The sequence below is a fragment of the Haemorhous mexicanus genome, chromosome 8, assembly GCF_027477595.1.
Source record: "Haemorhous mexicanus isolate bHaeMex1 chromosome 8, bHaeMex1.pri, whole genome shotgun sequence".
Taxonomy (NCBI): Eukaryota; Metazoa; Chordata; class Aves; order Passeriformes; family Fringillidae; genus Haemorhous; species Haemorhous mexicanus.
Genome location: NC_082348.1, coordinates 2,088,392 through 2,112,030, shown reverse-complemented (window position 1 = coordinate 2,112,030; position 23,639 = coordinate 2,088,392). Strand labels below are relative to the sequence as shown.

General features: G+C 43.1%; 1 protein-coding gene and 1 long non-coding RNA gene across 2 annotated transcripts in view; both read left to right on the top strand.

Moving 5' to 3' along the window:
- The window catches only part of EPC2 (enhancer of polycomb homolog 2), a 35,662-nt gene extending 12,331 nt beyond the window's left edge, over positions 1 to 23,331 (top strand). Inside the window, exons 2-14 of the mRNA XM_059852505.1 lie at positions 1,630 to 1,789; positions 7,028 to 7,173; positions 9,429 to 9,635; positions 10,228 to 10,376; positions 10,578 to 10,710; positions 11,635 to 11,823; positions 12,053 to 12,142; positions 12,624 to 12,769; positions 12,867 to 13,210; positions 17,057 to 17,193; positions 18,743 to 18,902; positions 20,475 to 20,808; positions 22,048 to 23,331. Of these exons, the coding sequence (XP_059708488.1) occupies positions 1,630 to 1,789; positions 7,028 to 7,173; positions 9,429 to 9,635; positions 10,228 to 10,376; positions 10,578 to 10,710; positions 11,635 to 11,823; positions 12,053 to 12,142; positions 12,624 to 12,769; positions 12,867 to 13,210; positions 17,057 to 17,193; positions 18,743 to 18,902; positions 20,475 to 20,808; positions 22,048 to 22,120 (2,268 nt within the window). The 3' untranslated portion in view covers positions 22,121 to 23,331. The remainder of the gene's footprint in view (positions 1 to 1,629; positions 1,790 to 7,027; positions 7,174 to 9,428; positions 9,636 to 10,227; positions 10,377 to 10,577; positions 10,711 to 11,634; positions 11,824 to 12,052; positions 12,143 to 12,623; positions 12,770 to 12,866; positions 13,211 to 17,056; positions 17,194 to 18,742; positions 18,903 to 20,474; positions 20,809 to 22,047) is intronic.
- On the top strand, positions 1,796 to 2,963 carry LOC132330345 (uncharacterized). Its single transcript, XR_009487291.1, has 2 exons — positions 1,796 to 2,208; positions 2,580 to 2,963. It is a non-coding gene; the product is annotated as an uncharacterized LOC132330345 (long non-coding RNA).
- Positions 23,332 to 23,639: the final 308 nt, after the last annotated feature.

Below are 23,639 nucleotides of genomic sequence, written 5' to 3'. Positions count from 1 at the left end.
GGAGTAACTCAGGCAGATCACAGCAGCTATTGGATTGCATGCTTGTCTTAATTCTAATAGCACTCACTTGGGAGCCTGATTGATTTAATGTTGCTTCATCTGCTCCAGGAGATTCCCAGAGCTGCTCTGATTTTGCAGGAATTGCATTATTTGTGTTTCTGTAAATCTTAACATTTAAAAGGGGATCGTTCATTAAGTATCATTTACATATTTTAAAAGGGTTTTCTTTCACTCCCCCTTTTTAAAGACACCATTCTGTAGAATTAAAGAGGAGGAAATCTTGTTCTTGAGGGAGTTTCCAAGTGGGTAGCAGAGTGTGTGAGTGCCAGCCTGTCGTGTGTGCCAGGCTGCAGTGCCAGGCAGGCTCTGGAATGCTGGCACCTTCCCATTCCTGGTGTTGATCCTGGCCTCTTGGGAGTGTTAACTGTGGGGAGGGGCACCCTGGAAAGCCAGAGGGAGGAACAGAGAGCAGCAAACCCTTTTAGTGTGTGTGTGCTTTTCCCTGCTCAAACAAGTGCTGTTCCTGCAGTGGGGTGGGTGGGAATGGCTGGGGACATCCTGCAGCCCTTGGAACAAAGCAAGGTCCCATGGATCTGTGACAGAGCTGAGCTTGCATTTCCAGTTGATATTCTGCTCACCTTCCCTCCCCTCAAATCTGGGAGGCTTTGGGGAAGAGCAGTAAAAGCAGAGTGAAACCTTCACTCCTGGTTCATCTGCTGGGAGACTGCACTTTTCTCAGGTTAAACTGGATTTGGAGAACTTGGTACTTCACTTTTCCCAAGGGCTGTGAGGGTCTGAGTTCTGTCCTGGTGAGGAATGCCACTCCCCTGGAGACACAGAAGGCAGCCTTGGTGTCTTAGCCTGAGATTTTTTTTTTTAGTGGTTTAAGTTTTAACATGAAAAGTCTTTCAAGGGGGAAGCTACAGCTTAGCTCTGACTTGCAGCTGTAGATGGTTGTCACTGAGTTAACTAATAAATTAACTAATAAAATTATGTGGGGAAAAAATCTTTGTGAACTGCTACATTTATTGTGATCTCTGTTTCACCTGAAGTGAATCTGTGGAATTTGTGACTTCTGTCCCATAAGAATAAAATGAAGTGATACCTGTTTGGGGAGCCCTTGCTTTTCAGGTGTTATTCTGTGAGAACTCTCCTTCCTGTTGCTCTTAGCTTGCTAACTTCTAACAGCAGGCCAGTAGGGATTGCTGGGAAGACAGGAATGATGAAATTTGCTATTCTTTAGACTTTAAAGGCCTGATCTTGCATACACTTTTTTTCTGACAGGTTTGGGTGGGTTTGGCTTTCCCCAGCCCTGATTTTTGGTGAGGTTATTTTGTGAAGTTTGAATGTTTCTCTTTTTCCCAGTCTGGTGGAAGGTGTGGGCTGTGTCTGAACAAAGGGTTCTCTTCATCTGTTTGTAGTTCATTCATTGCAGTTTTAAGATTCCCATCACTTAGGAACCCTAAAAGATGGAGAACACACCTGGGCACAAGGATCCTGCTGGCCTCTAAAGCCCAGCAAAGCCTCCACTCTGTTATCCTGAAGCAAAACAGTGGGAGAAGAGGCTGGCTGTCTTTATATGCATTTTGGACAGATAATTAAATGAACTCTCCCATTTTGCCCTTGCAGGAACATCATTTGCAACGGGCCATCTCAGCACAGCAAGTTTTCAGAGAAAAGAAGGAGAGCATGGTTATCCCAGTCCCTGAAGCAGAGAGCAATGTCAACTACTACAATCGTCTGTACAAAGGAGAGTTCAAGCAACCAAAGCAGTTCATCCACATCCAACGTGAGTTCCAAGCACTGGGATTGTTGTGGGGTCTGTCCAACCCCTCCTTAACCCCTGAGGAACCTTTGTCTTGTGGTCAGAGTTGCTACAGTGGGAGGACTCAGAAATCCATGTATAGATGTAAATTCCAGTATCTTCTCGAGTTCTAGAGGAATTGAGTTGCTGGTGAAGGTGGGGGTTTTGCTGCTGGGTTTGGTTCTGGCTCTCTGCTGATGCTCTGTCCAGGTGCAGCAGCTGCTGAGCCTCATCCTGGCTCTTGGGCTTGCAGCATTCTTGAGCCAGCCTCACTTTTGTGGTTTTGTCCCTCCTAGTCCTGAGAAGGAGTAACTGAAGCTGCCTGGCTGCCTCCTGGGTGCTTGTACTGATGCAGGGAGCAGGAGAGAGGTTGTCTTGCTCACCTGTTCACTCCAAAGTCCTCTGTAAGTGCAGATCCATAAAGCAGAAGAGTTTTTGGGATGAAATCAGCCTTTGTCCTGCTGCTCTCACAGAGTTCTGGCAGGGCAGGGCAGCTGTGCAGCCACTGGGGTTCAGGCTGTGCTGGGTAACAGTCACTTCTCTGAGTTTGGCTAAAACTGAACCATTCCATTTCAGCAGGGAACTCTGAGTTTATTTTATAGATAAAACTAAATATTCTGCATGAGTTTAGCTTATGTCTTACAAGATCCCATTAATCTAAGCTCGTGGGCTGTGGATTAATTCTCCCATTTCTTTTGGTTGATGTTCTGTTGACAAGTGACACTTTTGCAGTTCAGTTGTTCCTTGGCACACAATCCATGTTTGTCCTTTGCAGGATGTGGTTCAGGAGGTTATTTGGGCACTTGGATCCCTCCCAGCAGGTACCTTTGTAGCAAAACCTTTGATTCAATTATTGCATCATTTCTCACCAGCATGCTGAAGTGTCCCAATTTTTACTGTTTATTTACAAAATAGGAGATTTTGGAAATAATGTACTCTGGGTTCTCTGATGCAATAGAGACCAGAGAGGTGGTGGAGGAAAATCAACTAAAAGGAATTGTTTCTCTCCTTAATAAAAGAAACAAACCTGGAAGCGAGGCAGGCTGAATGAACTGAAACCGAGCTGCTGGTGGAGGAATGTATTTTATTCTGTTCTTTGTTGGACACTGCCAGAAACACTGTGAATACAGTTAATAAACATGTCTAAAAATGTTAAATATATTATGCCAAAGTTTTCTTTGTCTTGTTGAGACTCACGGTCTTTTCTGGACAGAATTACAGAAGGTATTTGAGCTGAAGATAAATATCAGATACTGCTCCAAGATAGTTTTTCACACATATTCTGGGTGGACTAGGTGTGATACAAGGCAGCTTTATGCTACATAAACTGCTTAGAAATTCTATTTTAATCTTAAAGCACAAATAGCAGCAATACCCACTTTGGCCAGGGACGTTATGTAAACTGATGGAAGATGCCAGGAGGACACATACTATAATCCATACTTACTGGGGGGTATTTCTGGCAAATTATGTTTTGCTGGGATTCTAGTAGCCTAAGATTTTAGTATTTTTGACATTTGTTTATTTGGATCAGTGGTTCCAAGCAGAGAAAAGTTGATTTATTTGTAAAGGCTGGAATTTATGAATAAGCAAAGTTCCAGGTATTAGTCAACCTCAGTGGCACCAACACAGGTGATGCTGAGCTGAATGTAAAGAAAAAACCTTGAACTGTTACAGTTATTCCAGTATGCTTCATAATTTTCCAAGAATATTTGTAGCATCAATAACATGGAGATGCATCTAAAGTTATTGGTAATTAGCAAAGAGATGAAGTTGGTAAACTTGGACCTAAATTAGTGCTAAGGGGATGGAAGATGAGTCAGAAACAATGAAACAATTTTCATTAAGTGGGCAATGAACTCCAGTCATCCTTGAAAGGAACTTTTTGGCAGGAAGTTTCTCTTTCATTTTTTGGTTGGGTGACCCTCGGTGTTTATCAGTTTGGTGCCTTGGCTCAGGCCTGGTTCCTGCTGTTGGCACAGGGGGGTGGATTGCTGGGAAGGCACTGGAAGCACTGGTTTCAGTGGGAACTCGTGCCTCTGGCAGCTTCACGAGTGTGCAACCACAGCCTTAATTTAGTTAGCTAAATGAAACAGGTTAATTTAGTGAAGTTAAACCCAGTTCAGTGTAACTTCACTGAGAAACAAATTGCATTGTGTGAGCTAGTATGAACTGGGTCCTAGAGGAGCTCAAGTAAACAAAAGCAAATCTGTCTGGCAGGTACTGCTGGGAGTGGGTGAGAACTGGATGCTGTGTTTGCAGCAGCAGTGAGCAAACTCCTGAGCATTCCTGGAGAAACTTCCTAGGTGGGATCACTGGATGCTGTGTTTGCAGCAGCAAGTCCTGAGCATTCCTGGAGAAACTTCCCAGGTGGGATCACTGGGGCCTGTCTGTAGAAATGCAGGTGTTCTGGAGGAGAAAGTCTGGATTCATCCTGAGTCAGGAGAGTGTCCCAGGATTTAGCAGGAGGTGTCCATGTGGGCTGGAACTCAGGGCTGGTTTCTCCAGCAGCTCCCCCAGCTGCCATGGCAGGGGCAGGAACAGGGGGTGATGATGGATGGTTCCATCCATGGCACATAAACACTTGGGTCTTGTGATGGCTTTGGAAGCCAGGGAGCTGCCACGCTGCAGGCCAGCTCCAGGGTGAAAAATGGCTTTTTCTGGAACAATTGCAGTTCACTCAGTGCTTGGGGAAAGAAGAAAACTGGTGTTTAAGGACGTTGCTGAAAGTGTGTTTTGAGGAGTGGTAAATGAACACTGGGGAGGAGGACACTTCCATGGGTGTCCCAGCCCTGGGACAAGGCAGCTTTGGGCTGATGAACTCCAAGAGAGAAGTGGTAACCCTGCAATTCCTGAGGCCCTGACACCTCCCCAGGCTGCTGGGAGCTTGTGGCCATCCTGTCTGCACTGAAATACATGGTGCTTCCATCCCTGCAGTGTCATTAACCTGCCCCCTGTGTAAACCCCCCTGTTTGAAAGGGAGCTGCACTGACAAATACAGGGCACAACAAACAGAGCATTGCTGATGGCAGAAAAGCAGGAGAAGTGGGATGTGTGACAAGGACTACTGCTGTTCTCACAGGAATGATGGGGGGTTGTTTGAGAAAATGAGACTGGATTTGCTTGATGATGGCAAGTTGGATGCCTTTTATCTTAACTTGAATATTTCTCATAATATTGAGCAGAGAGAGGGAGGGACCCCCTGCTTCCAGCTGAGGTCACTGAGGTGCTGGCAGTAACCTGCCTTCCCTCCTGGAGACCCATCACTAATATCCACAGTGTGCTCCTGAGGGTGACTGCTGGTTGGGCTTTTTCTTTTCCTTTTGCTTGTCTTGGTGTCTCCTGGTTGTCTCTCACTTGATCCTGGTTTTATTCTGGATGGTTCAAGACCTTTTGGTGACTCTTCCCACTGTGGAAATGAAGGGAAGTTTCCTGGCACGGCTGACAATTTATAGGTGAACAACGTCACATCTTCTGTCACAGATCCTCTGCTCCTCTGCTCACTGATATTCTGGCTTGGAAAAACTGGCTGGAAACATTTTGTCCACAGGGTATTATTGAATTATCTACTGACAGGAAATAGGCTGACATCTTTTCTGATGTGAGACCAACATCTGCCTGAGGGCAAACAAGCTTTTTGTGGACTTGAATGGTTTCCAGTCCACATGTGAGCAGCGATCTGCTGGAGAGGCAGATGTGATGTTGAAAGCTGCAGTTGAAGTCTCATACACAGTTAATTGTTGGAGAGCTCTTGGTCACATGCCCAGTGACAGTGTCTTAAATAAACTTGCCATGCAGCTTGTATTACTGAATTAATATTGCCAGCAGTTCTTGACACATGGTTACAGCCTGTTATTATTTTCTCCTCAAATAAATTGTTACAGTGTGTGGTAGGTCAGAGAACTCTTCTGGCCGAGTGCTGTTGGCACAGTTGGTACCGTTGGGCAGAGTCTCCTCTGAGAGGTACCAGCTTGAGCTGAAGATGCTGAGGAGCTGCTTTTTAGCCCTTCCCAGCTGCATCTGGCTGAGTTTCAGTGCCTGAATAAATAAATAAATAAACACTGGGAGTGGTTTAGCTCATTTATTGCACTGGATCACAGACAGAGGGGTCTTGGGCAAGGCTGAGATGTGGAAGGGTGCTGCTGACCACCTGCCTGTGGGAGGGAAAACACTGGGATTTGTTTTAAAGACTTTTTTTGGGGGTTTTCTTTTGCTCCTGGTTTCTCAAGTTTTTGTTTTGAGATGCTCTCAAAGCACACAGGGCAGCTCAGTAGCAGAGGTTTTTAAATTAGCACTTGGTATAGCCACAAGTTAAGAGCATGGAGATAAGATAGTGCTGTTTGTCTGTTAAGAATAGAATATATTTCATCAGGCCTATTAACTGCTGTTATTGCAGTGCTGATTGAATTACTGGGAGTGTTGTACCTGGTGTGTCACCCCTTCAAGGTTTTATTAGATGTACAATTAATGTTTCTATTAACAGTTCTTACTGTCGTGTGCAATTTACTCATATTTGTTGTAAAATTTTATTTCTGCTGTGTTACCTGAATGGGAACTTCCTTCTGCTTTTAGTAGCACCAGGAACTTTGTCAAGTATGGAAACTAATTAGCAGAGTTAGTAATAAAGACATGAGCTTTGCTGAAAAGTTGAGAACTGACTCCTTGGAGAGCCTGAAGGAATTGTCAGGCTCTGCCTCCACAGCTGGGCTGGTTTTGGAAAAGAAGTAACAATTCCTATAGGATTGGTCTAGGATTCCCACAGTTACATAAAACCAGAAAAAGTTTAGTCTGTTAAATATTTTAACATTTTAGTGTTTAAAAATGGGCAACAGAAATTATGTTGGGACTTCAGTGAAAATGCTTTTTTCCAAGTCTGGAATTTGATTGAAAATGGTCTTAGTTCTTATTATCTTCCCATGATATTCTGGAGGAGCTGTGTTATATCAGTACTATCAAGCATCTTCACTCTTGTTTTGCAAAGATACAGCAAAGTTTATGGGCCTATCACCCCTTCAAGTCACTTCAAATGAAACTTTTGGATTCCTTTCATATTGGAAGTTGGAGACAAGCAGCTTCTACCTGCTGTGTGTTTTTTCAGCATAAAAAAAGTGTTCTGGCACAGAAGTGCTGGTCTGGAATTTGCTCAGTCATTTTTGGTTTCTGATCACAGATGTGTGTCCAGAGTGTGTTACTCACCCAGCATTTCAATTTCTTGTGTTCCAGCCTTTAATCTGGACAATGAGCAGCCAGATTATGATATGGACTCTGAGGATGAGACCCTTCTGAACAGGCTGAACAGGAAGATGGAAATCAAGCCACTGCAGTTTGAAATAATGGTTGACAGACTCGAAAAAGCCAGTTCTAGTCAGGTATGGTGTGAAGAAATCCCTGGGAGGTTTTGCTTTCCTGGGGGGTGGTTCTGGCTGAGTGCTTGGTTTTATTTCCTGCTGGCAGGAACAGCGTGTTTGTGTGAGCCTGCAGTTTCACAGAAATCACATTTCTGCTTCCTGTGTCAATATTGGTAACTTCAGATGAAACAGGTGGGGAAGGAGCTTTTGGGGTTGCAGGGAGTGATTTTAAATTTTACCTCCTGACCACAGTGTGCTAGAGACACACAGCTTGTTATAGCACAGTTGGTGTGGAATAAGCTTGTGATGATCAGGAGGTGTAGAAATGGCTATAAACATATGAAAATCCAAATTTTGTTACACTTCTTTCTGCTGGACATTGCCTTTGGTTGGTTTCTGAGGGTTAGAAGCACTCTGAATTAACTTGTACCAGTGTGTTAAGTCAGATCCTGAGGTGTTCCAGGAGGGCAGTGTCTGGAGGAGGGTCTTCCAGCCCAAAATATTTACTCCAAAACTACACCTGAGGGATCAGTTTGTGTAAGTCAAGTTTGAGCAGGTGCAGTTATTTCCCAGTGAGATGAGGCTTTGTGGGAGGGAAAAATCCATTGTGGGATCCATGGCTCTGCCTCAGTTCCTTAACCTGATTTGGTTCAGTGCTGTCTGTTAAAAGGCCAAAATACTGAATTTTCTCTGTCTTAGAGCAACTTCAGAAAGGCAGAGATTTCTTACTATGCTAAGAAAATGGGAATGAAGAGGAAAACAGGGAGTTGGATGATATTTGTTGAACGTGTACTTGGGTTTGTTGGAGCTTTGATAAAGACACTCTTCTGGCTTTCAGAAAGTTCAGGCCATTCTGGTGGTCCATGATCAATATTCATCCCTCTGATGCTGGTTTCACCTTTCTTTGCTGGACTAATGAAGTTCAATTTCAGATTTGAAGATGCTTGTCAAAAATCAAGTGTTAAAAGAACGCAGGTTTTTCTCTGTAGGCACAAGCTACTCTTGCAGGTTATTGGAGCCTGGGCAAGGCAGTGGCCCTGGGATTTGAGTGCTGCTCCCAATTCCCAGTTGCCATGCCTGATCCCTGGAATATTAAATTTAGGAGTTGCTGGGAATGCCTTCCCTGCTCAGGAGGGATTCCAGGCTTTCCTCCTGGGCATTTTGATTTAAGCAGGGAATACAAGGACTGCATCTACCAGCAGACACAGGCTCAGCTTCACTTTCCCAGCTGTGCACTCAAGGCAGAGGTGATTTATTTTTTATAAGAAATACCTTAATGGAAAAAGGGAGCAAAAGACAAAACTGAAATTATTTGTAAGCAATACTTTTTCCTTTTTTAAAAAAAAACAGTTCAGTGCTTTTTTAACTCTACCACAGATTGCAAAGGTTTTATTCTGCTTGGGCTGGAATTAACACTTGCAGAGTAGCCATGGTTACACTTAGGATTTCCTTATTTTTCCAAAATGTGTTGTTTCCTTTTTTTGCTTCTCTTCACGTAGGAACAAGATTAAAGTTTGACACGTTGCAAAAGTGCAAATTAAGTTGTTCAGTTGATGTTTTTCAAATTGTGGGGCAGATGAAGTGCTGCCTGACTTCTAGGTACTATTTTCTTTTTGTTTAATGAATGGGTTGAAGATGATATGAGCCTGTTAATCTAAGGTACTATTTAGTGATACTTTTGCATTTATTTAGAGTCTGATTTCCATATAAGAAGCTGAACACAGATTTCATTGTATCTTAAAATCATCTGTGTAGAACTACCAGCTACTGAAATAACTTAACAAACAAGTGAACATCCTTGTGTCTCCAGGCTGGAATAAACAGGGATGGGCATTGTTCTGTTCTATCACAAAGTAAACATTTGGGGGGAAATAATTAAGAAGTAAATTTGCTTCTAGGGGAATAAATATTCAGCTGCAAAGAATTACATTAGTAAAGGTTTACCAATAAGAAACTTCTCTAGTTTGTGATTCCCAAATCATGACCTGCAGACTGCAGTAAGTTCTCTCTATCCTGTAGTTGTTTCAAAGTGTTTTCATGAAAGATTGATGGTGTTCTAGACCATTGAATGAAAGAGATGCTGCTGGTTCAGAAAAATTGGGAACTCTAACTTGGGAAGAACAACTTGTGACTTCAGTTTCCATCAGTATTTTTTCATCCCTTTATCCTGGTGCTGGAAAATAACAAAGTTTATCCAGAAGGTGCACAGCTGGTGTGAGTGTGGTGACTTTCCCTGCAGCCCCATCTCAACTGGACTTGTCCCTGTTCCCCTGCAGCTTGTGACCCTTCAGGAGGCCAAACTGCTGCTCAACGAGGACGATTACCTGATCAAGGCTGTCTATGACTACTGGGTGAGGAAGCGCAAGAACTGCCGGGGGCCCTCCCTCATCCCCCAGATCAAGCAGGAGAAGAGGGATGGCTCCACCAACAACGACCCCTACGTGGCCTTCAGGAGGAGAACTGAGAAGATGCAGACCAGAAAGGTGACTTGGCAGACTCTGCTGTTGGAATTGTACATTCCTCCCTTGGTAGGGATAATTTGGGTGCCTGTCCAGCATCTTGCAGGGGACAAGTTACTGTCCATCCATTTTCTGAGCTGAGACTCAGGGCAATGCCTGGCACACAAACAACCTGCTGGGTTGGAAGCTTTCCTTTCCATGGGCAAAGGGGAAACAGTTCCCAGATTTTGTATTTGTAGCATGGAATGATTTGAACCAGGAAATGTGTCATCACCCAGCATTCTGCTGTCTACACGTGCACAGCCTTGCTGTGTGTGGAATCAAGGTGGGGAAAGTGTTGTAGGCTTGAATTCCTTGTTCTGACAAACTTCACTGGCTTGATCAGAAATCTGAGCAAAACATGGGAAATGGCTGCAAAGTTCTTCTCAGTTTACTCTTAAAACTGGCTTTGTTTGCTTTTTGGGGCTTTGTTTGCCAAGTAGGATCTGCTTTAGGAAAAGCTGCTTTGGAGTGTCCTCGTGAGCCTCGTTTGCAGCAGTATTATATAACTTTATTTTTGCAGTTTGTGCCTCATGGCTTTTGCTTTTGACTAAAAATTTGTTTTATCTCTCAATAGAACCGAAAGAACGATGAAGCATCTTATGAGAAGATGTTGAAATTAAGAAGGGAGTTTAGCAGAGCCATAACAATTTTGGAGATGATTAAGAGGAGAGAGAAGACAAAACGGGAGCTGTTGCATTTAACGTTGGAAGTTGTGGAGAAAAGGTAAATCCCAGATTATAAAAACCAAGGTTTAAAATTTTCATTAAATGGCTTTGAAATCATCTCTCATTATTTATTGTAGCAGCATAAACTTCAGAAACTAAAAGAGAAGGGATTTGTATAGACAGTTGGAAGACACTGGTTTGTCTTTCAGACATTTCCCAGTGGAAATGCAGCCCTACAGTTTCAGTCCTGCTTTTTCAGGTACCATTTGGGTGATTATGGAGGAGAAATCCTCAATGAAGTGAAGCTGAACAGACCCGACAAAGACATGGGCACAACTCCATCGTCTCTCCACAATGGGAACCACCACAAAGTTCAAGAATGTAAAGTTAAGGTAGGATTTTTTCCCTGCCATTCTCTTGTTCCTGGGATCATCATTCCTTGGGATCATCATCCCTTTGGATATGCTTTGAATTCAGACCTGTCCCTGAAGAAATAACCTGAAATATTAGGAGTTAAAATGCCTGGGGGTGAGGCTGAGAGCTGAAGACCTCTGGATATTTGTATTTAGCACCTGCGACACCTAGTGGTCCCAGAATTCCATACAAATCCTGGAATGCCTGGTTCTCCAGGAATTCTGGCATTCCTGGTGTTCCTCCTCTGCTTCCCAAGCCCAGCTCCATTTCTGGAGTTAGTTTCAGTCAGGCTGTTATTGATGGGTGTTAATCCAGGGTAAATTTCAGCATTTTTTAAAACTGCACTGGTGCTTCTCCTTCAAATGGAAAATTTTGCAAGTGAAATAATCTTTTCAAATGGGAGCTTTGAAGTTTAATAACATTTGTGTTCGAGTGGACAGTTCAGTATCGATGGAATAATTGCTCACTGCAGAGGGTTTATGTGAGAAAAATCTTAAGTAGCCAATCCAAATACCATCACAACTGTTCAAAAGTGTCAGCTCTGTGAGAAACAGGAAACAAATTAAATTGTTTCTTTTGAACACGTCCGAGCAGTTCAGAAAATTGAAAGTGCCAGGGAGAAATGAGATCTCAGAAAATAATTGGAAGGGGAATTTCAATGACAATACACTGAGTGCAGAGTGAGGAGCCTCTCAGGCAGTGACATGGCTTGAGAGCTCTCTGATTATTAATAAATACCTGTAAAAACAGTCAGAGGTTCTGGGGTTTAATGTGTTCAGTAAATTTTGCATGATGTGTCTCAAATATCTGCAGAGCCTTTGGAAGACAGACAGCCTGTCTTAAGGAATGAAATCTGCTGATGCTTTAGTTTTTAGAATTTCCTGTTTGTTTTCCCCGAGCAGCACCCTCACCACTCCTCTCTGAAGGAGGAGGTGTCTGACGTGGTCCGTCAGAAGAAGAAGTACCTGAAGAAGCCCAAGCTGGAGTGTGTGGTGACCCCTCAGCCCCTGGCTGAGCCCTTGCCTGTGCTCAGCAAGAGTGACATCAAACAGTATGACTTCCACAGCTCTGATGAGGATGAGTTCCCACAGGTAACCCCCAAAACCTCAGTGTACACAAGGCAGACATTCCTGTTAGCTGGCCTCTGGCCAGTCTGACGTGTCCCGACTCTGACTATATTTAAAAGCTCCTTGTGTAAACTGAGTTTTCCCTCCAAGCTGTGATAAACATGGCAGTTCTCATATATAAACACAAACTTTTATCATTAATACAATTACACAAAAGTGGCAGCTGGGAGAATGATGTTGTTTTCTGGTCCAGGTACCCTCACCAGTGTCAGAAGCAGAAGAAGAAAATGATCCTGATGGACCTTGTGCTTTCAGGAGAAGAGCAGGATGCCAGTATTATGCTGTAAGAATACGCAGTATTATGCCATGCTTTTGGGTGTAGGGGTGGTTTCTTTAAATTTAGGTTGGCATAGTGCCAGTGTTGGAGTTCTGTCCCCACTCTCACCACCAAAGCTTTGATTCTTTGGTGAGTCCAAAGACAATTTCAGGAGCGTCCCCTTTTCTGTTTGGCTCTGAAGGGTCCAAGCTGAACTTCCCATTTGCTTAGAATTCACCCTCCTCTCTTTTTTCCCTGAGTCTGTGAGTTGATTCCTTTGCCAAAAGATGTTGAGATGACCGAAAACTCTTATTTTCATTTTCTTCAATGTTACCATTGCTGTTAGATGCTGAGTATTTAACAGCCTAAATATCAGAGTTTATTTTTTAACTACTGAAGCTGTTATTGGTTAACTCAACATAAACCACGTGTTCTGTTCTGAAGCCTGTGCATGATACCCTCATCAAAGCACCCTTGGAGTATAAAATTGTCTTTTCTTTCTTCACAGCCTCGTTTGGACCAAACGAATTCTTCGTACGAAAGCCCAGAATTGGCAGAATTGGACAAACTGAGGTTCAGGCATTGCCTTACAACCCTCACAATCCCGAGGAGGTGTATAGGGTTTGCAAGGAGGAGGATTGGCAGGGGTGGAAGGTACAGTGGGGTTCTTTCTAATTCTTCATTTCCCTTCAAAGGATAAAAGTATTAAAGAGAGCTGATGAACCTAATGATTCTCCTCCTCTTTGCTCAGGGTTATCATGGACCGAATATCCACAGAACATGATCCTGTCTTGAGGCAGATTGACCCGGAAATGCTGAGCAGTTTTTCAAGCTCTTCCCAGACTTTAGACTTTTCTTCTAATTTTTCACGGACCAATGCTTCCAATAAACCCTGTGAAAACAGACTGTCCCTTCCTGAAATCCTAAGCAATATCAGATCATGTCGACTGCAGTGTTTCCAGCCCAGGCTACTCAATCTCCAGGACAGTGATAGTGAAGAATGTACCTCAAGGAAAGCAGGGCAGACTGTGAATAATAAAAGAGTCTCTGCAGCATCTGTAGCTTTATTGAACACCAGCAAGAATGGCATATCAGGTAGGCAAGGGTTTGGCTGCTTCTGGGATTTAAAATACTGAATTTTGGTTTTCTTTGTGGCTGGACTGGTGAGATCTTCAGCACTGGTGCGTGGACCTAACCACAGCTACAACCTGACGTACAGAAACTTCCCACAAACACTGCTTCCTCCTGCTTTGCTTCCATTAGAATTTAAAGTGCTGGATTCAAACTTTATTGAAAGCAGGGATTCTGCTCATATGAAGAATTGTTTAGGTCTAATTAAGTCTTACTGGCACTAATTGGCCTAACCTTGTTTAAGGGTAGAAGGATGCTTGTTATGGATGCAAAACAAATCTGGTGGTTTTTGGGGAGGGTGGGTGTGGCTCGTTTTTGTTGGCTGTTTTCATTTTTGACTCAGACAAATGTAGGAAGTTCCTAAGTGCCCTGAGCAGGCGTGAAAATGGTAAAAATGTATTGGAAGCATCCAGTGATGAAAAAATTGCTTTAAGCTTAAATTGAGCAGTGTTTGCATTACTTGCTTCATGAGCTAAAGTTGCAATGGCTCAAGTTTTAACACTCACTTCTTTTTAATTAGTAAAGAATCATAATCATTTGCTACTTCAAAAATCTGAAAAATTGGAGATCCAGCAGATGAGATCTCCTACAACAATGAGCAGCTGGGTATATCCCCCCTCCATCCTGCTCTGTAAGCCAGGATAATTAAATACTGGAATAGACTGACTCTGAATTCCATCATTTCTGTGGTTGTGGAATGTCCCATCTCTCTCAAAGCTGCAGGAATTGGTATTTATTCTCCAATAATGTATCTCTGGAATTCCTGGGTGCTATTTAATTGCTCTGACAGAGGCACAGAATATTTATTCCAGGCCAGTACTTCCCCAGCTTCTCAGTATGGTCACTGTAACCTTCAGGTTGTTCTCTGCCATGAAAAGATTGGCACAGGAGCATTTTCCTGCTGCATGAAAAACCAGATATAATGTATTACATATTTTATATAGTTACTTTTGAAAGACCTTGAAGGCCTGAGGGAGCACAGCTGGGACAGAAAGGGGCAGTTCAGTGTGATGGGATTATTGATAGACACCAAGAGGTGGTAAAGAAATCTCTGAAAAATGAATAAAACCCAATCTGATGGATCCAAGCCACTTTTTGGAGGAATAGTAATAAACTCGTGGTATAATTTTAGAAATCATCTGAGGAATACATTTAAATTAAATGGAAATCCCTCAGTAGTTGAAGTGCATTATGCATGGAATTTATGGCTGGGGAGGACCTTTTTTGTCACAGATTTAAATTACAAACCAGATCTTGCAATTCTGGAACAGGATCAGACACAATAGACAACAGAATTCTTCCCCAAATTAACTGAACCAGCAAGAGGCACTGCTGATGGGTTTTCTCATAGTAAATAGGGAATAAATTTTAAAAGGGCTGGTCAGAGTCTGGTTGTGCACTTAATGAGCACAGGCATTGCCACTGCATTTATTGAAGTCATTCTCTTTGGGAAGTGATTGTTGAAATCAGTTAATTTTACAGCTGATTTGATATTCCCTCCAGAGGAAACAGTGGCAGTACTTAAAATGATTTTTTTTTTTTTTTTATTATTTTATTTCAGAGAGAATTGGGGAGTTCCTTTGATTTTTGGTACACAAGACACAAGAATATTTAAAATTACCTCTGGGTTATTTTTTTTTCCCTGTACTAGGAAAGCAACTCTGGTATTTCCTCAAATGCATTGTACAGACAGAATTTTTTTTATTTGAAAAGCCTGGGACTAGACTTTTCTTCAAAATACTTAATGAGTGCATAAACCAAGAACCAGTTTTTGGAGCTGAATTATTCTCTTGCTCGTGTTGTAAGCACTGCAAATGGGAAAAGGGTGTCCCTAGAGAGAGGTCAGCTGCACATGATGCTATTCCCAGCTGAAGGGTTTTGTTTGTGGAACAAAATTTTACTTTTTAGAGGTATTTTTTCCCCAGCCTTTAATGCCACGTAGGAGTAATTGAAGCCATGCCACTTTTGGAGCAGCCTGCAAAGGATGATCTTTGGTTAAAGCCTTCAGGTTCTGAGAGAAGTGACATAATCCAAACCTTCCAAGGAGAGAGGAGCCTGGGAGTGAAGGCTGGAGTGACTTTCTTGCCCTTTTGTGGTGCAGTTTTTCAGCCCAGTCAGGCTCTGATAGAATAAAACCCCCCTGAAGCTGCAGAGCTCTTAACCCTGCTGAGGGCTCTGCCTTGGGACATGATCAAAGTTTGCTCTTTTTTTCTCCAGGACCCTCCAGGTGTTTGATTTGGCAGAAGCAAATGATATTTTACGTGCTAATGAGCATCTGCTGGTTTATAACAAGGTGAACAGCTTGGCCACTGGATAAATACCTGAAAGTCAGGCACATACAGAGCAAGGGAATATTGAATTCTGGATTACCTTCCCTGTGTCCTGTAATAGAGTATTCCATGACTTTGTGGTCTGGGACAAACTGGGAAGGAGAGGAGATTGAAAACTTGAAATCTCACCTTGTTCTTAAACTGCTTTCTGTAAAACAAAACACATTTTCTGGGACTTGTTACCTCAGAACTTAAAAATAGAAATATATGTAATGTTCCATAATGCTGTTCTTGGCCGTGGTGCCTTCAGCAATGCCATGTGTTTTCTGAGGGAATGGAGCAGGTTGAGCTGATTTAACTTGGAATTAAATTCTAGGTAACAATCTGTGAGAGGAACAAAGTGAAGCCAAAAATACAAAATAAACTTAGGTAGGGAATTATAATATTGCTAGAGTTTAAGAGGAGTAATTTTTAAGTAATTGGACTTGTAAGTGCTCTCCTAATATGGTTGAAACCTGCTTTAATAATGTAGCAGTAAAGAAGAAGTTTCAGTTCTTACTTCTAAGCAATCCTGATTCTGGTATTTTTTCCCAATGGAATTTCAGGAGAGCCCTGAGTACTAGAAATGATAAATGGAAGAGCCAAACCCTGCAGGATGGATAAACTGTGTTTTAATGTTAGCTCAGTGTCCCTGGATAGGATACTCCTGAGAATCCAGGTGTTTGAAGGCACAGCTTCAGTCCTGCAAAAACAGAGTTGAGGATGAAGTGTTGAAATGTATTCCTGGGAATCTTTGGGGAGTGAATTCTCTCTTCCCGTGCTCCCCAGAGAACTCAGTTCTTGGGTTAACTGCACACAGCTCAGGTTTTAGCATCAAACCCCTGTCTGTATTTTCTGTTTACCAAGTGTGCAGGTTCTCCAGGGGAGAGTATTAAACCCAGCTTCTCTAACTTCATTCCCTTCTTGTGTTGGGCCTGGGAGATTACTGCAGTGGCATTAACCTGGTTCTCAAAAATAAACCTATTGTGGCACCCCTAAACTCTTAGAGCATTTAAAAGAAGAACTGGCAGAGAAAATCCCCCATGCCAGACGTGTGCTTCCCTCAGGGTCCTTTCTGCTGTTGGCAAATAGCAAGGGGCTGTGGGAAGGGAAATTGTCCAGGAATCCTCTGCCAGTGTTCACTGGGAGAGAAGGCACCCAGCTCAGGCCAGGTGCTTTGTCCTCAGCTCTGATTTTCAGGCTGTGCTTCTTTCCTGAAAGCCAGGCAAATCATTTCTCTTGAGCTTTTGCCTAAAGCTACTGGGGATAAAACCACCAAAGACAGAAACTGCTGAAAAGCAACGAAAGCTCTGAATTCTTTTGTTACAAATGAACTCCATGAAAGGACACAGCAAACAAATGCAGCCTGACCTCTCCTTTACATAATCTGTGAAGGGTTTGGGTGCAGCTGACGTGATTTCTGTCATCCTCACCCACCTTAGGTGCACTCTTGCCTTTTCCATGTGTGTTTGTGTAACTGTGGCTCCTTTCTTTCCCGTAGTCACAGGGGGCATCACAGAGGAGCAGTTCCAGACACACCAACAGCAGTTAGTGCAGATGCAGAGGCAGCAGCTGGCCCAGCTGCAGCAGAAGCAGCAATCTCAGCATTCCTCCCAACAGACACATCTGAAAGCACAGGTACTGCTCCCACCCTGATGTTCCTTTTGTTCACCAACCAAATGGGACACCCCTGCAAGAGTGGGATGTTTCAGAGGGAATTTAAAACACTTTGCTCAGGGCTTTTTTAACAAGTTGGCTTCATTTGACAAGTTGAGGGAGAGATTTTGTAGCTGAGTGTGGGACCTGCATCCACAGAGTTATCAGTGTAAAAATATCAATGTGTGCTCTCAACTCTTCCTGTTTTCACTGGTTCTCTCCTCCTGCCTGTAAGTGCTCTGAAGGGACTTCATTAAAACTACCTTCTGAGGTAATGTGTTCTGTTATGAACAGATACTCAGTGAGCACTAAAAATTGCTGCCTCTGAGAGGAAAAGGAGACCTTGCATATTTGCATTTTCTGGCTTCTAAAAGAATCCCATTTTTCCTCTGGAATGGGAAAAATGTTTTTCCATTGCACTTAGTTTTCTGTTAGCTTCTCCTCAATAAAGTATAAAAGCTGTTGCTGTTGTCTATTGCTAGGAAAATGTATATTACTTTGAGCATTTTATATCTAATTGCTTGTGCTGGTTGTCCCTTCCCCTCAGTGTTTTCTACTTCAATTAATCAGGGATTCTGTGTTGGCAGATACTGATGACATTTTTTGTAAGTGTAAAGAAACAATGCCAAAATATTTAAACAAAACAAATGAATTTTGGATCTTTAAAACATTTCAAGCTTCTCTGCAGAGTCATTTTCTTAGCTAATATAAAATTGAAATTGCAGAATTAATGTTCTTTCCAGTAAGAATGGTGAGTCTTTCCAGTAGGAACTGGGCTAACAGAATGGGATTCCAGAATGTGCTGGGCAGTTATTCTGTGGCACAAGTCACAGAATGGAGGTACCACAAATTCTGAACATCCCTGAAGAGAAGGTTTAAGACATGGTTGTTTTCTTAGAGCAAACATCTCTAAACATAGGGAATCTTCTGTGGTTTGGGTTGGAAGGGGCCTTAAAGCCCATCCCATTCTCCCAGGGACACCTCTCACTGTCCCAGGCTGCTCCAAGCTCTTCCCAGCCTGGCCTTGGACACTTCCAGGGATCCAGGGGCAGCCACAACTTCTCTGGACACCTGTGCCAGGGCTTCCCCACCCTGCCAGCCAGGAATTCCCAGTTCCCAATCTCCCACCCATCCCTGCCCTCTGGCAGTGGGAGCCATTCCCTGGCTCCTGTCCCTCCATCCTTGTCCCCAGTCCCTCTCCAGCTCTCCTGGAGCCCCTTCAGGCCCTGCCAGGGGCTCTGAGCTCTGCCTGGAGCCTTCCCTCTCCAGGCTGAACAACACACAGCAGAGGTGATTTGTTGTGCTGAGATCTGGCCTGGCTGCATTGGGCAGCTCTTGTGTAACCCTCCTTTGGACACTGATTTCCAACTTCTCTTCACTCTGCTGACACAGAAATATCCATGGTGTGGTCATTAGGTCACACCTCGAAGCTGTATTTATTTATTTGCTTTACTTGTGCACTGTAGCAATCCTAAGGCATATTTCCTTTTGTGCTTGGATGATTGAGAACCACCTTTTCCTCTTGCTGCAGGGCTCCAGCACCTCTGACTGCATGTCCAAAACCCTGGATTCAGCCAGTGCCCACTTTGCTGCCTCTGCAGTGGTCAGTGCCCCGGGCCCCGGACGCAGCGAGGGAACCAAGGAGCAGAACACCAGCCACAACAATATCAACGGTGTTGTCCAGCCTTCAGGTGAGGAGTCCTTGAAAATCCCAGCCTGGAATGAGCTGAGAATGTCAGCTGCTCTTGACTATCAACTGATCTTATTGCTGATTTCTAAAATATTAATAAATAACAACCAAAAAAATCAAATCTCTCAGTTGTGATCGTTTTAAGTATTGTTCTCTGAAGTACTTTGGAGCAGTGTGGTTTGAATCATGGAATATCCTGAGGTGGAAGAGTCCCACAAGGATGGTCAAAGTCCAGCTCCTTGCCTGTACAGGACAGCCCCAAGGATCCCACCATGTGCCTGAGAGCCTTGTCCAACAGCTGTTGTTAAAATGGATATAAAACCACCAAGTGTTCTTTACCTCAGAGGAGCATTGTTTGCTTTTCCTTTGGTAGTCTTTATCTTCTGATTACCTGTTCAGACCAAACGTCTAAATGATAGAATTTTAAAAGCAGTGAGAGTGTGTAATGAAAGAATAAATCAACTGCTTAAAACATTTAAGTACTTTGAGAAGGAAATGGGGAAGTTGATTCATTATTTGGTTGTTACTTCACTTGTATATTCAGCCAAAAATGTACTAACCAACCTTTACTGGCAATTCTTCTGACATCACTGTTAGCCTCAAGTTTCACTGCATTTAGGATTTGTCCCAAAAAGTGCAGCCATGGGCACTCAGTGCCCCCTCCCACCCTCCTGGGGTGATGCTTGTGCTGGTGCCATCTCCACAGTGCCAAGAGGCAAATGGGATTTGGGCTGCCAAGACAAAGAAGAGGCTTTTAAAGTAATTTGTTGTTTTAGCAGCTAATGATGTGATTAGTTTTATAGACCTTCTGCCAGGCTGGGTTAATGATAATATGAAATGAATAGAGGGAGAAAAAACACAACTGAATAGAATCAATAAACTGGAGCAGTTCCAGAACAGAGAGAGAGAGATCTGTGTGTAATTCTCTGAGTTCATATCCAGGAGGGCAGTGCTCTGAGGGTGGAAGATCAGGCACATGGTGATGCCTTGGAGTGGCTTCCTGGAAGAGAGGCTAGGCAAGATTAAGAGAATAAAAGTGGGTATTTATTAAAGACCTTCAGTAGATGCACTTTGGGCAGTCAGAAGCCTCCGAGGGGCTACACCCAAAATGGACAATGGTCACGAATGTTTCAGATAATTATGAGTTTGGTTCATGTACATATCAGGGGTTAATTCTCCAATTACAGCTTCAGGTAATGAAGTCATATACCCCCACTTTGCTCCCCCCCAGCTCACTTTTGTTTACACTTTTTTGGGCCTGAGACAGCGAGGTGTCTGAGTTCCAGCCCTAGAGGGATTGTCTGAATAAAACAGAAGAACAGCAGCTGACAGGCTGTGGAGTTTTAGAGTTATACCCTAAAGCAGTGCAGGAGCTGAAAAATATAAAAGCTAAATCCTAAGGCATCAGTGGCAGTGTGCCAAGCTGCCACTTCTGACTTTTTCCATTTCTGAATCTGTAAAATACGGACATCAATGACTTACACACTCAAAGCATTGCCTTTGAGGTTAATCTTTGGCTTTTCATCTAAGAAATGTCACCTCTTTAACACCCACCATTTATTCTGCCTAACAGGAACCTCCAGAACTTTGTACTCCACCAACATGGCTTTATCATCCAGCCCAGGGATCTCAACTGTACAGCTCGTAAGGACAGTTGGCCACAGCACCACAAACCACTTAATCCCAGCCTTGTGCACGAGCAGCCCTCAGCCTCTCCCCATGAACAATTCCTGCCTGCCCAGCGCCGTGCACCTCAACAACGTCAGTGTTGTGTCTCCAGTCAATGTTCATATCAATACACGGACTTCAGCGCCCTCGCCAACAGCCTTAAAACTTGCCACAGTTGCTGCCAGCATGGACAGAGTGCCAAAGGTAACTCCCAGCAGTGCCATCAGCAGTATAGCAAGGTGAGTGGGGACAGGGCTGCAGCAGCTCCTGTTTGCGCTTGAATCGCGGAATTGTTTGGGTTGGAATCACCAGAGTCCAGCCCGGGACTCAGCCTCACCTCGTCAGAGCAGAGCACTGAGTGCCCCCTCAGCAGTGCCTCCCTCACCTCCCTGGGCAGTTCCAGGGCTTGACTGCCCTTTCCATGGAGAAATCCTTCCTGATGTCCCACCTGGCCCTCCCCTGGTGCAGCTCAGCCTGTGTCCTCTCCATGGTCATGCCCAGCTCTGCACTAGAGGGAATCTGTTCCACCTCTGAGAGGCTTCTCAGCTCTTTCAGCATGGCCATGACAAACCAAAAGAGCTGATTTTGCAAATTAACCCCTCCAATAACCTGCCCTGCCTTTAGGCACCTGTACCGTGTGGTCAACTTCTACTGTGTTTAAATTTTAACCATTTCATTTGTCCCTTTTCATGCAACATTATCAGGTCAAGTCTATCAAAATCCCCTCATTTTCCCTCTAAATCATTGTGTAATATTGTAAGGTACAGGGTGGCATATGTATTTTCATCTTTACATGTGCATATATGTCTTACATATTTATGTAAAACACAAGCCAGAAAAATGGCAACCTGTATCTTACATATAAAATCATAATTCATAATTGTTCAGGTTGGAAAAGACCTTTAAGATCATCAAGTCCAACCATTAAGGTGTTTATTCTCATTGAACAACAGCACTGTTATTTCAGGATACTTAGATGATGTTTCATAGGAGTGGCAGGAGCTAAATTGTTCTGAAAATGGCAATATTTGGGCTTTGTTTGAAGTCTCTCCTGGATGATATGGTGTTTCAAAAAACAAGGTCATGTTTGTGAATTGGAAAAGTAAAAAATGGGTATTAGTAAACAAAATTGGTGAAAAATTAGTGCTAAAGCAGAATGGGAATTACAACACTTGGTGCATTAACAGAATTACTGATGCTGAGTTATCATATCTTGACTTTGTTCCTTCAGAAGAGCTTTTAGGGATTTAATCCATAATTTAGGCTGGCAGTGGACAGTGAAGTGCAATACTCCTGCAGAAGGGGCTGCGCTGTTGAATAAGAGCAGTTGTTGAATGCCAGTATTGACTTCAAATAAAGTTTGCAGTGTGTGTGTTAAGGTTCCTGCCTGGCCCAGCTAAGAGCTGTGTGACAATGTGAAAGCACTGAGTGAAAGAGTGTGAGGCTCTGCTCTGACCGTGGGCTGCTCCTTCTTGCAGAGAGAACCATGAACCAGAGCGCCTGGGCTTGAACGGCATCGCAGAGACCACAGTGGCCATGGAAGTGACATAACCTCCACACTGTCCCCAGCTGGGTCCTGGTGTGCTCCTTCCTGTTCCAGCTGAATGCAAACACAGCTCTGTGGATCACAGAGAGCTCACCCAGACCTGAATGGACTCCCGTTATATCGTGTATTAAGTCGATATATAATGTAAATTTTGTAAAATTGGGAAAATCACTACCTTGTAAAATAGTTTATTTGTATCATCAATATTATTTCTGTTACTTGAATAGTAGATATTCATCATCATGCTTTTGCACTTGAATTTGCAACTGAATGGATTAAAAAATAATTCTTTAATGGGATCATGAGCATGACATGGGATCCTGCATCACTTGTTTAAACTATTTATTTTGCCATGTTTACATTTTGTATCTTGTACAAATAAATGCAACTTTGTGTCTAAAAAAAAAAAAGTTAAAGATTCATAGCTAGGAAACGAAATTCTTGTAATTTTTTTCTAAAGGAAATGTAAAGTTTTCACTTGGTTCATTTTGTTTCACAATTTGACTAGATGGACTTTTTGGTAAATACTTTAGTGGCATTTCACTGTCAAATATGAAGTTCAAGGCAAAATAGTATTTTCTATTACTGTGCAGGGGAAAGGGATGGATCGATACATGCAAATTTAATGTAGTAACTCACTTTTCCATATATTTTGAATGTATATTTCTATTTATAATACCAGTTTATAAAAAATAATTACACAGGAGAGGGAAAAAAAAAACTGACTAGGAAAATTATGCATCTGGCACATATCCAAGTGTGCAGATCTGAGAAAATTTTCACCTTGATGCCATTTTATCCGAAGACTGCGTATTTTAACCGGCTTTCAAACTGTACCACACCACATTAAAGGATATTTTACCAGGTATGTATTGCATTCTATATCATTGCAATAATTCATTATTGGATGTCTAGCTATCGAGCCATCCCAGGTGGTGGGGGGGGAGGGAGGGTTGTGGCAAGATTGTCTTTTCAATTTTGGAGAGTTTTCCTGTGGCTACAAGGCAAGTAACGGGTTGGAAAAAGTCTGACTGTAAGCGTTGGACACCTTGGTAGTGTAGTGTTTTAGTGACTTTTTTTATACGGTTCTTGTACATTAGATACGTGTAGTGGTGTTTCCGAATGTTTGTTTATGCACTAGTTCAGACAACTTTCCCTGTTACTTGTTCTTGATAAGTGAAAACTGCAGGGAAATAAAAATACATATCAAAACCTGGCCATGGTGCATATGTGGTTATTTCTCAGTGTGCAAGCAGGGACAGCAGCACTTCTGCAGGCTGCTCAGGGACTCTGATCCTTGATCCCAGCATATGCACTTATTTCCAGAAGCTTGCAGGGGATGTGGTGATTCTGTGCTAGGGGAGGAGTGGGACCTGAGACCTGGGGAAATGGGGAATGGGAGCTTCATGCCCTGCCAAAGGAATGGGCTGAGTTTCTGCTGGTTTGTTCTCCACGTTCGGGTGTTTCTGTATTACAAATCCCAGGATCACTGAGGTTGGAAGGAACCTGGAGATGTTGTTTAGT